This window comes from Cheilinus undulatus, linkage group 17 (assembly GCF_018320785.1).
Source record: "Cheilinus undulatus linkage group 17, ASM1832078v1, whole genome shotgun sequence".
NCBI lineage: Eukaryota > Metazoa > Chordata > Actinopteri > Labriformes > Labridae > Cheilinus > Cheilinus undulatus.
In genome coordinates this window covers 16,026,575-16,040,285 of record NC_054881.1, presented here as the reverse complement: position 1 = coordinate 16,040,285, position 13,711 = coordinate 16,026,575, and the positions used below count along the sequence as shown (strand labels likewise).

Genomic DNA, 13,711 nt, shown 5'->3' with positions numbered 1-13,711 from the left:
CTCACTCGCCTTCTGCAGAATCATGGCAGCTATGATGAATGTATTCCCATTGGAGATTTTTCCTTCGACCCACACAAGCTGGTCTGCTGTTCTTTGGAGAGTGGAAACATCCTGTCGCACGGCTCAGGGGGGAAAGGTTACGGCTTGGCAACCACTGCAATCACATCTGGATGTTTCATCTGGAAGGTAAGGACAAGTACACACCTGTCACTCGTACAGTTAATATTCATTGACTGCACTTTTTCAAGGAACAACCTTCAAATTTGCTGTTATTCTATATATCTATATATCCTAACACTTATCAAATTTCTCTCCTCAGTTCTACATAACCAAAGAGAACAGAGGCAATGAGGGTACATGTCTCGGCGTCTCACGCTGGCCGGTCAGAGATCACAACCACCACACCACCACTGACATGTGGCTGTATCGAGCCTACAGTGGTAACCTGTACCATGGAGGGGAGCTGGTCCGCACACTTCCTTCATTCACCCAGGGGGACACCATCACCTGCATCCTGGACATGGAGGCTCACACCATTTCATTTGCTAAGAATGACAAGGTTTTATAAAAGATATATTTAACCACAGTAGTCAGATGCTGAAGTCTTAGCTGATGGACTGTTTCTATATAATTCTGTTAACATTGTGTGTTTGTTTTGTTCTGCCAGGAGCCAAAGTTAGCATTTGAAGGTGTGGTTGCCTCTGAACTCTACCCTTGTGTACTGTTCTACAGCAGTAACCCTGGGGAGAAGGTATGAGATAAACTGTCCATCATATATGAATGAACTCCTTAGGAAAAGAGATGATCTTATCTTTCTTTTTTAAATCCTTTAGGCATATGTGTTTTCCCATCAGACATTGTGCTCTCTATAATCTTTGATCATGGCTAAAAAAGAAAGAACTTAAATTCAGTAATCCCTGAAGAAAAATTGTTTATGTTTTCTTGGACCCCAGAGTGAAATATCAGAAATTTCACGTTTTGTTGAACATTTATTTGCATATCACAAATGTACCTCTGTGTGTCCTACAGGTGGCGCTGCGTGACCTCCAGATGCGAGGTATGCCCAGTAATCTTCTTCCCGGGGAGCCGCTCTGCAGCCCTCGGACCACGGTGCTGCTGGAGTCCACATTGCAGCTCCTCCGTCGGCTCCATCAGTGTGAACAGTGGGCCACGCACATCAATGAGTACATCCACTCACACCTTGAGCTCATCGGTCCCCTGCTGAAAGAGGACGACTTTGGGAGCTACAGCCCAGGTCAGATACAGCTCAAATGGTGGTCTTTTTCAATTGGCCCATTCTAGCCTTGTAAATACACCATGCTTTTGTTTGAATTTATTTTTATATATTCCTATGGAATCTCACAGAATCATCATAGGATGATCATTAGTCGTCATCGTTTCAATTACATCCAGAAGCCTTATTTTTTACAGGGTTATTACTACCTGGGGACCTCTAAAGATAAGGTACTTAGGGGACACAAATGACTTCCAGTCCTCCTACAGTTCCTCAAATTTGTTTTCCCGAGGCCTCAGCGAGAGAGTGATTAGTTCCATAGTAAAGCAGTATGTTTTATCAGTCTTCAATGGATTGCTCAAGCCATTCTCTTTGTTGTTGCTCCCCTCGAAGCGACGCTCAATATTCCCAAAATTTAAATTGTTGTTTGTGGATGAGAGTACGAAACAACAAAAAGAGGTTTTGGGGCTTTTTATGCCTTTATTGAAACGTGGAAAGTGGATAGAGTTGGAAACAGAGATAAGAGAGAGAGGGAGAGATTTGTGAGAAGGAGCCACAGGCTGATGTTGAACTTGGGCCACCCTGCACACATCAGGCATGACCAAACCATTAGACCATCTGCGCCCCTGAGTGGCATATTTTTTAATTAAACTACCAAATTTTGGATCTTGTTGTCTGAATTGTATCACACAAATCAGGACCCCAGTATAAAGCCATATCAACATTTTTTCCTACCTGTAATTATGACCAAGACGACAGGTAGGATAGTTATCTTTTATTGCTAACCATTCTGCAGAAGCAACTCTATCTCTCATTTTCCTGCAGGTCTCAGCTCGTCACATTTTGAGAAGGATGAGAATGAGATAAATGTTGCTGGTGAAGATTCTGGTGAATTACTGTCACATCGTCGATCTCTGTCAGATGCCAGGCTGGCTGCTCTTTGCACTGAGGTCTGGCCCGTCCTGGCTCTGATAGGAGGAGTTGATAATGGTCTTCGAGCTGGAGGTCTTTGCCGGCACAAACCCAGTGGTCGGCAGGCCATCCTGCTGGGAGTCTTGAAGGAGGGGAGCACTCTTGCTAAGCTTCAGTGGGAGGAGGCAGACCTTTCTGTCAGGTATCACACATTTTTATTCATACAGCCACTTTTCTTCTGAGAGTATTTCACAAATGATGATTCCCATTGACATCCATTAAATTCTCTTATATTTTCCTTGTCTTGGTCCTTTCAGCATGTTTATGACTGTATGATTCTTTTTTGTAGTGTTTCCTTTTTCTTCTTTGTCTAACATTTTTCTTTATTTTCATCATTTACCCCCCTGATCTTACTTTCTTCTTGCTTCCTCTTCTTCATTTTTAAATCCATTAACCCCTGTTGAATCCGCCCTGGTGTCACTCCATGCTGTATCTGTGGCTTCTTCCCATCCTTCCCAATAACTAAGCTCCATGAATTCTTGGTCACCCAGCGACACGCCGATCATCTCCCTGGAGCCCTGCGATGTATCCTGCTGCAACATCACCCAGCTTGGAGGCCTCAAACCAACCGTGTTGTTAGATCTTATTTATTTAATGGGGCTGCTTGAGGAGCAGGGATGGGCGGGGGCAAATCCAGCCCCTAGGAGGAAGTACTCTGAAGAGAACATGAAGGAGAGTGAGAATCAGGGTCGTCAGGATGAAGACACGATTGATGACAAAGAGAAGAAGAAGTTTGATCAGAGTGTTGAAACCAACCCCCCCTCATCTCCAACCTCAAACAAAGATGCTTCAAAGACCACTGACCATCATGAGTTGCCCTCTCAAACCCACACAAACTCCAAACTGGACGCCTTTGTCCTTGAACTGAGAGCTGTTAGAGTCTCATACCTCCTCATTGGGGCTTTAAAAACCCTAACTGTCATTTTTAGCTGTGATAAACTCTCAGATTTGCTCCTGGTGCCCAAACACGAACCCCCTAACTCCACAACTAGTCCCCTTTCCAGTCCAGACCTTGACCAGGCGAAAGCTAGCGGCAAACAGTGGGATGAGAGTGCCGAGCTGAGGTCGGTGCTGCAGTATGTGGTGCAGAGCATGGTGAAGTGGGCAGTCAGGCCGTGCCCCATCAAACAGAGCGTGTCTCTTGCTGACCTGGAGAGGGCTCAAGTCATGATCTACAAAGGAGCCATCAACAGGATGCAAGAGGACAAAGAACACAAAGGTACCAGGATTTAAGGATCTGAATCGAGATCCTATGGTTGTTATTCCAGCTTGGTTGGTATGTAGGTGAGCTGTAGACTTGAAAATTGATTTTTTTGTCTGAGTTAAAAAGCAATGCTAGAGGTTGACGTGAACTTTTTAGGTATAAAGTTTCAACCTTGATAACTCTGGAAAAACTTTTGAGCTAGACCGGTCCTGGAGCTGGGGTTGTCAAAATACCTGAGTTTTATCTTTGGTACATTACTCATGGAACTCGGACAATACTGATGCTTATTTGGATAAAACAAAAATTGAAGTCACATACACCCAATAATGGGTTGGGTATAATTTTATTTATCAAAAATTACACGTAAAGTCCTGCATGTTTATGCACAGATTTGTGCCAAAGTATTAATAAGTTTTAGACAATTGCTAGCAATTTTTGATTTATTCCCTACTCTTCACACCTCTGTTATGATATAGGTGTTGTTGTTGTTTTTTTTTGTTACTCTTTGATACTGTAGTTTAGAGGCCATCAACTACATTTGTACAAGGACCAGAATTTGTTTTGACAGACGCTGCAGGGGCCAGACTTTTAAACTAAAGTAAAAGTATTTTGGTCTGATCAACATATAGTTATTCAAGTGTTTGTATTTTCATTCAAAATGTAAGTAATTTTTTGGCATTAATGCTAGTCTGCCCCTAATGGAGCCATGTTCTCCATCAATGGATTTAACACCAATTTGCTGCTTTATCATTGATGAAAATCGTGCAGGAAACAGGTCCTTTGTTTTGATTCTCATGCAGAAAATGCACTCTATAGAGCCTGAAGGTCAAACACCAAGTTATACGCAATTAAAAACTGTTTCAGTGTTAATCCTCTGAAAAATACTCTTTACTAAAAAACACAGCATCTTTTATCCTCCTCACATTTTTTAAATTTAGTAATCTTTTGTGGGCTGAATGGGACCCTTTGGGGGCCTGATATGGCCCTCGGACTGCTAGTTCTCAATCGCTACTGTAGATCTTTAAGTAACGTAAGCATATATCATTCAAAAACAAGTGGCATAAAAAGTACTAAAATATTGAGAATTTAAAGACTTAGTTTGACTCATCTGGTCCAACTGCTTTCCTGACTTTTGCAGGGCTGGCCTGATGTGTAAAATGTGCTAACAAACAACGTAATCACATTTATTCACCTCATCTATTTCCACTAACCATATTTACTTTAGCTAATAACTTTAAAGTGTTGAAAAGCTGTTAAACTGTTGAACTTAAAAAAATAGAGTGGCAACATTTAGGTCTACTTGTCTTAATTTTATAGAACTTAATAGAAAGATGTTTGTCCAATGTCACTATTTGAAGAATTAATAGAAGAAAGTGTACAGCTGAAAATGCAGGAAAGAAAGCATCCTGCAGTCTGTTACAACACAGCCCACATACATGATTTCAACATTCATCCTTCCTCTGACAAGGCCACAAATACCCAATCATACATTATGATTTTGAAATGGACTATTATTTCTTTAGTGTGGTCCCTGCTAGCCCCTAGCTCTGCCCATGTATGCAACAGGTATGTATTTACAGTTGAAACCAGTAGTAAAGTTTACATACACTATATAAAAAGGCACATAAACTTTTTTCTTCTCACCGACTAACATTAAATCAGATTAAACTTTTCCTGTTTTTGGTCAATTAGGATTACCAAAATTATTTCTATTTGCTAAATGCCAGAATAATGACAAAAGGATTTTTTTTTAGACAACTTTTATTACTTTCTTCAAAGTCAGAAGTTTACATACACTAAGATTACTATGCCTTTAAACAATTTGGGAAAGCCCAGATGATGATGTCATGTCTTTGGAAGCCTCTGATAGGTTTATTGACAACATCTGAGTTAATTAGAAGCACACCTGTGAATGTATTTTAAGGCACACCTGAAACACACTGCTTCTTTGTGTAACATCATGGGAAAATCAAAAGAAATCAGCCAAGATATCAGGAAGAGAATTGTGGACTTGCACAAGTCTGGTTCATCCTTGGGTGCAATTTCCAGATGCCTGAAGATGCCACATTCATCTGTTCAAACAATTATACGCAAGTATAAACACCATGGGAATGTCCAGCCATCATACCGCTCAGGAAGGAGACGGGTTCTGTGTCCCATAGATGAACGTGCCTTTGCCTGAAAAGTGCATCTCAACCCAAGAACAAAAGCAAAAGACCTTGTGAAGATGCTGGCTGAAGCTAGTAAGAGTGTGTCATTATCAACAGTCAAACGAGTCCTGTACCGACATGGGCTGAAAGGCCACTCTCCCAGGAAGAAGCCATTACTCCAAAAGAAACATAAAAAAGCCAGATTACAGTTTGCAAATGCACACAGAGACAAAGACCTTAATTTTTGGAGACATGTTCTGTGGTCTGACGAAACTAAAATTGAACTTTTTGGCCATAATGAACATTGTACATTTGGAGAAAAAAGGGAGAAGCTTGCAAGCCTGAGAACACCATCCCAACTGTGAAACATGGGGGTGGCAGCATCATGTTGTGGGGTTGTTTTGCTGCAGGAGGGACTGGTACACTTCACAAAATAGATGGCATCATGAGGAAAGAACATTATGTGGAAATACTGAAGCAACATCTCAAGACATCAGCCAGGAAGTTAAAGCTTGGGCGCAAATGGGTTTTCCAAATGGACAATGACCCTAAGCATACTGCCAAACTGGTTACAAAGTGGCTTAAGGATAACAAAGTCAATGTTTTGGAGTGGCCATCACAAAGCCCTGATCTCAGTCCCATTGAAAATTTATGGGCAGAGCTGAAAAGGCATGCGCAAGCAAGGCGGCCTACAAACTTGGCTCAGTTACACCAGTTCTGCCAGGAGGAATGGGCCAAAATTCCTGCAAACTATTGTGAGAAGCTTGTGGAAGCATATCCAAAATGTTTGACCCAAGTCATACAGTTTAAAGGTAATGCTACCAAATACTAATGAAATGTATGTAAACTTCTGACTCTCAAGAAAATAATAAAAAAAAATGTCTTAAAAAATGATCTCTCTCATTATTCTGGCATTTAGCAAATAGAAATAATTTTGGTAATCCTAATTGACCAAAAAGAGGAAAAGTTTAATCTAATTTAATGTTAGACGGTGAGAAAAAAAAGTTTATGTGCCTTTTTATATAGTGTATGTAAACTTCTGGTTTCAACTGTATATATTGGAACGAAGACTGAAGGGATGTAGTCTGTGTTGTTTTTTTTATTAATTTTTTTATCTAATATTATTCGCAGAGCAATTCCCCACAATTTTTTTTGTTTATTTGACTGAGGGATTGCAGAAAACCTTACAAACTTGATTTACTATAATGTAAAGACAAGCAAAAACATCAAATTCTAAAAGCAACATAAAAAAGGACTATTAGAAACATAATTAATGCAGCCTTTGAAGGAAAAGTTAAAGTGTTATAACATGAACAGTCAGACTTGAAATACTTGTATCTTGAATTGCATTTTGTTTATGAAAACCCAAGTTTTTCTACAAGAAATAGTGTGTTGTAGGACTGACATGTATTTTATTTTATTGAGGGTTAAAATAAACACTGTAGTACAAGTAAGTCAGACTTGGGTGTGATGTAACCTCTTCTTCTTGCAGAATCTGGCCACCACTCGTCCTCTCAGCCTGTTTCCAAGTCATCCAGCTCTGTGTCGCTGTACAGCGCTGGTTCAGAAGGCACCGCCATCTTCGGCCAATCAAACAGAGCCTCAGCCTCCTCGTCTAATACTGACTTAGCATCCTCTTTACCAACAAACCTGCAGGCGGACACCCTGGATAGTTTCAACCCTTTCTTTCCAATCAGCCTCCTCCAGTGAGTATAAAACATTTAAACTGTAACTGATTTTTCCCAGGGAATGAACACAATTACTTAGACTCTTGTCCGGCTGTTACTGATTACAACAGACGTATGTCTTTTGGCAGTGACAGCTATTCTGAAGTGGAGGGAATGGGTGAGTTAGGATTTTAAATGAGTGGGTGAGGATTCTGCCTACACTGTCTTTAACATAGGCTGCAGCTCTGCCTGCTTGTTCTCCTCCTAACACAACCAGCCGACTGTTGTGTCAGTGATATTCCTGCTTTAGAAGCCATAAAAGAAGCTGCTGCTGTGAAACAGAATCAACAGAAAATTGAAATCATTCCTTCAGAGAGGAGAGTTTTGACAAAACTCACGGTTCCACCTCCTTCGAATGTGAGTCGTTAAGATCAAATGTAGCATGTTACATAAGGGTACATGCTGGGTTGACTGTGATTTTCAAAGACCTCAAAGTGGAAAATCACAGTAAAAGAACTCATTGTTATTCCTTCTGATAACTTTATTTTCAGATAGTTTGTCAGGGCTGAGACGTGACCATGTAGCCGCGCTTTTTCCTGTGTTGTTATTGCTGTATCTTCACTCCCTCCAGGCACATGGTCTTAACTCGGTTCCCTACGCTTACCGGCCTGGTTAACACCACCCCGGTGCTTCACCCCTGCTTCAGCCTGGCCAGCTCTGCTTCTTGTGATGCCTTCACAGAGCAGCAGACTAGCTTCATGGAACCAGGTCCCTGCAGCACACAGGCCAGGAGCAGCCTGGGTAAGAAGGAGCGCAGTGACCTTTATGGGGGAAAAAACTGTCTGGAAATTATTACATGGAAAAGAAAATTGTCTGTTTTAACCTTTCTCTGTTATTAAGATGAATAGTTGCAGTTCTGTAGATTATTTTTAAACATTTTTCCTCATGTTGGCTTCATGATCAAACAAGCTTATTAAGTAATTTAAAGTTGAATTATATTAAAGTAAGTAAAGGAGACTTATATTAGTTTGTGGGGTCTGTCTGTCTCTTGCATGGTCCTCTATGTTCAGCAATTTATCACAACCAAGCTGCTGGTCAAAACAGCATGTGTTTTGCTTTACATTTAGACAGACGATAGCTGTGTCCCAATTCAGGAAATGCAACCTTCTAAAAGCCCAGTCTGTATAGAACACTTAGGTCAAATTGAAATGAGACTGTCTGTTCCACAGATGTTTGTGTCTCCAGCTTTTCCTGCCCTTGCACTAATATAACTAAACACTACAAACCTTCACCGATCTAGCCGATGCCAAATAACTTAGCCTGTTACATGAAAGATCATTTGATGTTTAAGGCGCATCTCAATATTAAAATACTGGTATTATCAGTTACTGATTTATCGCTTGATCGCTTATCCCTCAAGGTTTATTCAGTTGATAATATATATCACTGTTTCAATTAAAAGCATGTTTGTGACAAAATGTTGTTTTTTTTTCGTAAGAGGCTCAGCTAGCCTCTTAGCTTTGTTCAAGACTCTTTAAGACTCTTGTCTCCCTTCATCTGGCTAGATGATGCTAGATGCTAGAAAGTTGTGGGACTGAGTAATTTGTGATATTCATTACCTCCAAGTCAGGTAGATCTTTAAATTTTGTAAAGTATAAGGATCGTATTTGATATATGTAGAAGTTTTCTGATAATTATTGCAGCGCAAAGGACGATTTAGAGCTGTTAAGTACGAACTTTCCACTTCCTGACCAACAGCTGACATTTGGGCTCTGTGATTGCAAAGAACCTATTTGTCTTAAAAATTACCCTTTAAAGAATGCAGCTCCTGAACTGGGACACAGCTAATAATTAAACTAGCAAATAGCACGCATGGCACAGTTTGTGCACTCTCACGCTTGAATGGCACCATTTGTTTCATCATCAGTTATGTTTGTTTTATTTTTAAACAAATTGAACGAAAAAAAGGTAATTACTTAGACTTTCAAACTTTAAATATTTTATTATAGCCAGAGTAATTTTTATTTAAAGCAAAGTTTGAATAATTCAAATGGCTTTTGCATTATCTTTGAGCTGCTTTAACAGAGCAGAAATGGAGGGAAAAAGAAGAGGCAAAAGTTTGGCATTTATCTAGCAGATCTGATCACGGTCTATAGTCGTACAAAATTTCTAAAGGGAGCTGTGAGCCTGTTTCTGTTCTCTGTTTTTTTTGTGTTTTTTACTTTTCTCCTCAACCACCAGAACGGACACAAATGTTTGTCACCAGTCGGTTGCTAGAAATGGGATTCACTATGAGACATATCTACTGGGCCATGGAAGCAGCAGGTACTGCTTTGTGTTTTTGTTTATGTGCTTTCTATTTCAAACATCTGTCCTTCACCATGTGCTGCAGCCCTTTTATAGTGTTATATATATATATGAGTATGTTATCTGAATTAAAGACTAAATGTTTTATTTATGAGGTAGACATCTTTAACTGTTGCTTCAAATATAGCATGCATTATAATGCAAGTTATTTGTTTTCAGTTTGTAAAAAAAAAAAAAAAGATTAAAAAATATCAATTGTTCTTTGAGACATTTGAGCTCAAATTTCTACAGCTATTTCAACAATAAAATCGTATTTTCATGAAAATTTCATATAAAGGGAAATACTGGGATCAAAGACAGCAACTTTCCAACCTGGTAAAGGCGAATTAATTCTTATTATTTCCTCATGCATGCCATAGAACTGAACATGTTTGAAAATAAAAGTAAAATTGTATGGATACACTTACATGCACCAACATGCATTGGAATGTGGTCAGTATCACCTTTTTTAATTCCATAAACCTCCACATTATTCAATGTCAGGTTTCCTCCACTTATTATTTGACTCTCTTACCCTCCTCATACACTAGGTATCCTTTGATCAGAGCAGATGTGCAAACTTGTCCTCAAGCAGTGCGCTGATGCACAGTCACCTGGTGGTGATGCCGATGCCTGGTGGTGCTCCGTGATCCATCTTTTCTGTTTGAACTCTGACAGTTCACCTTCCCTGTGGTCCTTCCCAGATGTAGCAGGCGACCTGGACTCACAAACTATCGAGGTGTTGGCCAGCTGGATGTTAGAGCACCCGCTGACTGAGGAGCAGCAGGCAGCTGAGTCAGCTCGACCGGAGGGTGCCCCTGATACCCCTTCACCAGATGGGCCAGAGACGGTACAATGTCCGGAGCGACCCACGAGTCAACCCAGTGAAAGGTCAGACACTAGAAACATACAGGCATTTTTTACACTGAATAATTGTATTATATAAAAAAAACATAGAAAGTTTTGAAATAATGAGCTGTCTGTTTATGTTTAAAGTCTGCTGCCTGGGCTGGACTGGATCGAGAGGGAGAACTTCCTGGATGTCCACCTTACCAGGAACAGACCTCCTCCTGCCCGCCGGCGACGCTCAGGCCCGAGTCAGAGGACTTCCTTCAGAAGGGCAGGTTAGAGACACAGCATTGAAGTCGTTATTAATAGTGCTTAAAGTCCTTAAGGTCCTCCGTGAATAGGGTCATGGCACGTTTTGAAAGCATAGGATAAATAAACTTAAAACAAAAAGTAAGAAAATTTGTGTTTGGTACATTATTTCTTTCTTGCAACAATGCTTCTTGGTAATAAATCTTATACCTGTGAAACCCTGTTTATTGCCCTTTTATATGATGCCACATTTGTAAGGATTATGCATTTGTGGGATGAGCAGCAGAGCTGAGTATGTGGGCTATGCCCATGAAAAATGTGCCAAATCTTCTCTGCCAGTGCCAAAAAGCTTATTTGCTGATGCTATTGACTCTTGTTTTGACCTTCTGGTACCCCCAGGTGCTGCCAATCAGGTGCCTAATTGGCAGCACCTATGAGCACGGGCCCTGCTACAGTGGTCAGTAGATGTCTGCTTCAAGAATCCACATGACACGTTTGACTGATCTGGATAGGGCCCGTTGGTTGGGCAACTTCAAGCTGGTGTTCCGGAAAACCAAGTTGCGGCATTGTTTGGAGTTAATCCTTGTACCATCTCCAAACTGAAGGCCAAGTTCCATATAACAGGGAATGTCAGAGACAGGCCGCGAAGTGGGTGTCCCAAGAAGACGACACCCCAAGAATACCGTTTTCTCACCCTGTCAGTAAGAACTCTATCTTCCAAGATGACAACACTCACCCCCACAGAGCGGGATTTATCAGAGACTACCTCCAGAATTTGGGAGTGGAGAGGATGGAATGGCCTGCCAGCAGTCCTGACCTCAACCCCACTGAACACTTGTGGGATCAGCTTGGGTGTGCTGTTTGTGCCAGAGTGACCAACACAACCATGTTGGCTGACTTACGACAAATGCTGGTTGAAGAATTGGATGCCATTCTACAGCAGTGTGTGACCAGGCTGGTGACCAGCATAAGGAGGAGGTGCCAGGCTGTTGTGGCTGTGTATGGTTCTTCCACACCTTACTGAGGCTCCTGTTTGTTAAATGAATACATTTTTAAATTATCAATATGTCTTGTTTGTTCAGACTTCAATCATCCAATCCACCAAACACCAAACAAGAGTCAATGGCAGAATAGGCTGTTTGGCATTGGCAGAGAAGATTTGGCACATTTTTCATGGGCGCAACCCACATACTCAGCTCTGCTGCTCATCCCACAAATGCATGTTCCTTACAAATGTGGCACCACTGAAAAGGGTAATAAACAGGCTTTCCAACGGTACAAAATTTATTGCCAAGAAGCATTGTTACAACAAAGAAATAATGTACCAAACACAAATTTCCTTACTTTTTGTTTTAAGTTTAGAAGGATGATTAAGAGCATAGAGCTTAACCAGCTGTTTTGCATCCACAACACATTATCTAAGACATCCCTTCCATTTGTATGTTGACTCTGATATTTTTTTTACCAAAGGTAGAAACAAAAATCACAACAACACCTTAGAATTTCACTTGAAGACAACACATTTTTCTCTCCAGACCTGCCATCACCAAACCCCCTCCCGCAGCTCTACCAACAGCACACATCTGTCAGCGACTGGCCGGAGCAGGTTGAGTTTCATCCCTACTCTGCTGAGGAGGAGTCTGAGCTGGGCTACATGGATGACCCATACCATGAAGAAAGCTATGAAGACCTGCTCACACCTTCGTTCTTTAGCCTGGAGAGAGACACACTCCAGATAGTGGAGGTAAAACACACACATTTATCACCTGGGCTGCAAAGCAGGAGTAAAAGACAGTTATTACAGTGAAGTTCTTCCCTTTGTTCAGGTTGGAGAAGAACACAGTCAGATGGTGAAATGTGAGCTCTGCAACACCCTAACCCTACAGTTTAACAACCACATAAAGCGCCGTCACCCAGGCTGCGGTCAGAGCGCTGCACGTAAAGGTTACGACAGCACTGGGGCTTATGTGGACGTCTGGTTCAAAGGAGAGTGTGGCTCCAACTTCCCCTTCTACCTCCTGTGCAGCTCCTGCAGGGAAAAGTACCTGGCTGCAAACCTAAGCGACCCAAGCTCTAAATATGAAAGGTACAGTTGATGATTTAGGAAGTTATACCAATAAACCAAAAAAGTTTCTCCTTACACAAACAGCCTATTTGCTATGTTGTTATCATCATCCTCCTTTCTGTAGGATAAAAGGTCTAACATCTGATTTGGTGGGCCACTTGGACGGCACTTCTGATGGTATGAAAGCTCATTTTTACTCTCATCAGTGATACAAGAGAATGATTTAAACTTTGCAATGACATTTATTAAATGAAATGCTCCTGTGTTTGCTTAGATGACTGGGAAATCAGCCACCAAGATGAATGTGATGCAGACAAGCTGACAGGACTGGAGGACTTTGGGGTTTTGCTGAGACCGCTGGGACTGACTGAGAAGAAGCTGGTGCCAGACCCCATCGCCTTCACTGAACCAGATCCCCTTGGGGCCCTAGTTTACAGCTCAGCAGATCTTACCAGGGCAGTAGTTCCCAAAGGTATGATGTTTTTCTTAACTAGTTCTGGTTTAAGATGACTAAAGTCAATTTTTACTGTTACCCTAAATATCATTGCTTATATTAAGGTTGTCCTAACTATGGCTCTCAGGCCAACTCTGGCCTGTCAATCAATTAACTAAATCTGAGGTTATTTCTATTCAGTTATTGGAGATTTTATTCATTTACGTAAACAGGACACTCTCTTTCATGGTAAAATAAGTGTAAAGGTAAAAAGTGAAATTCACAAAAATTAAAATGTGAAAAAGTAGGAAAAAAAACCCAGAATTTGTCAAAAAAATCAAATGGATTTCATAGGGCTCTAAGCATTGTAGACCTCTGCTGATGCCATGCACTGTCTATAGCGCTGTGGATACCTTGTCCTAGGGAGTAGGTGTAGCTACTTCCCTCTCCTGTCAGGCATTTCAACAGGCATCCTAGATAGTTGTAGTCAGCCATATACTAAGTTTCAATCTAGTCCTGTTTACTTTAAAAACTAGATTTTT

General features: G+C 41.0%; 1 protein-coding gene across 4 annotated transcripts in view; it reads left to right on the top strand.

The window, feature by feature from the left end:
- The window catches only part of LOC121524915 (probable E3 ubiquitin-protein ligase HERC1), a 71,529-nt gene that overhangs the window by 34,140 nt on the left and 23,678 nt on the right, over positions 1 to 13,711 (top strand). For 2 of the 4 annotated variants that reach the window (XM_041810498.1, XM_041810497.1), the window contains exons 35-49: positions 19 to 186; positions 320 to 559; positions 668 to 751; positions 1,030 to 1,255; positions 2,060 to 2,348; positions 2,674 to 3,425; positions 7,053 to 7,266; positions 7,859 to 8,028; positions 9,469 to 9,552; positions 10,278 to 10,464; positions 10,570 to 10,697; positions 12,207 to 12,415; positions 12,498 to 12,757; positions 12,861 to 12,913; positions 13,011 to 13,208. In XM_041810498.1, coding sequence (XP_041666432.1) covers positions 19 to 186; positions 320 to 559; positions 668 to 751; positions 1,030 to 1,255; positions 2,060 to 2,348; positions 2,674 to 3,425; positions 7,053 to 7,266; positions 7,859 to 8,028; positions 9,469 to 9,552; positions 10,278 to 10,464; positions 10,570 to 10,697; positions 12,207 to 12,415; positions 12,498 to 12,757; positions 12,861 to 12,913; positions 13,011 to 13,208 — 3,262 coding nt within the window. The remainder of the gene's footprint in view (positions 1 to 18; positions 187 to 319; positions 560 to 667; positions 752 to 1,029; positions 1,256 to 2,059; positions 2,349 to 2,673; positions 3,426 to 7,052; positions 7,267 to 7,858; positions 8,029 to 9,468; positions 9,553 to 10,277; positions 10,465 to 10,569; positions 10,698 to 12,206; positions 12,416 to 12,497; positions 12,758 to 12,860; positions 12,914 to 13,010; positions 13,209 to 13,711) is intronic. The other 2 variants (XM_041810499.1, XM_041810500.1) reach the window with 2 other exon arrangements.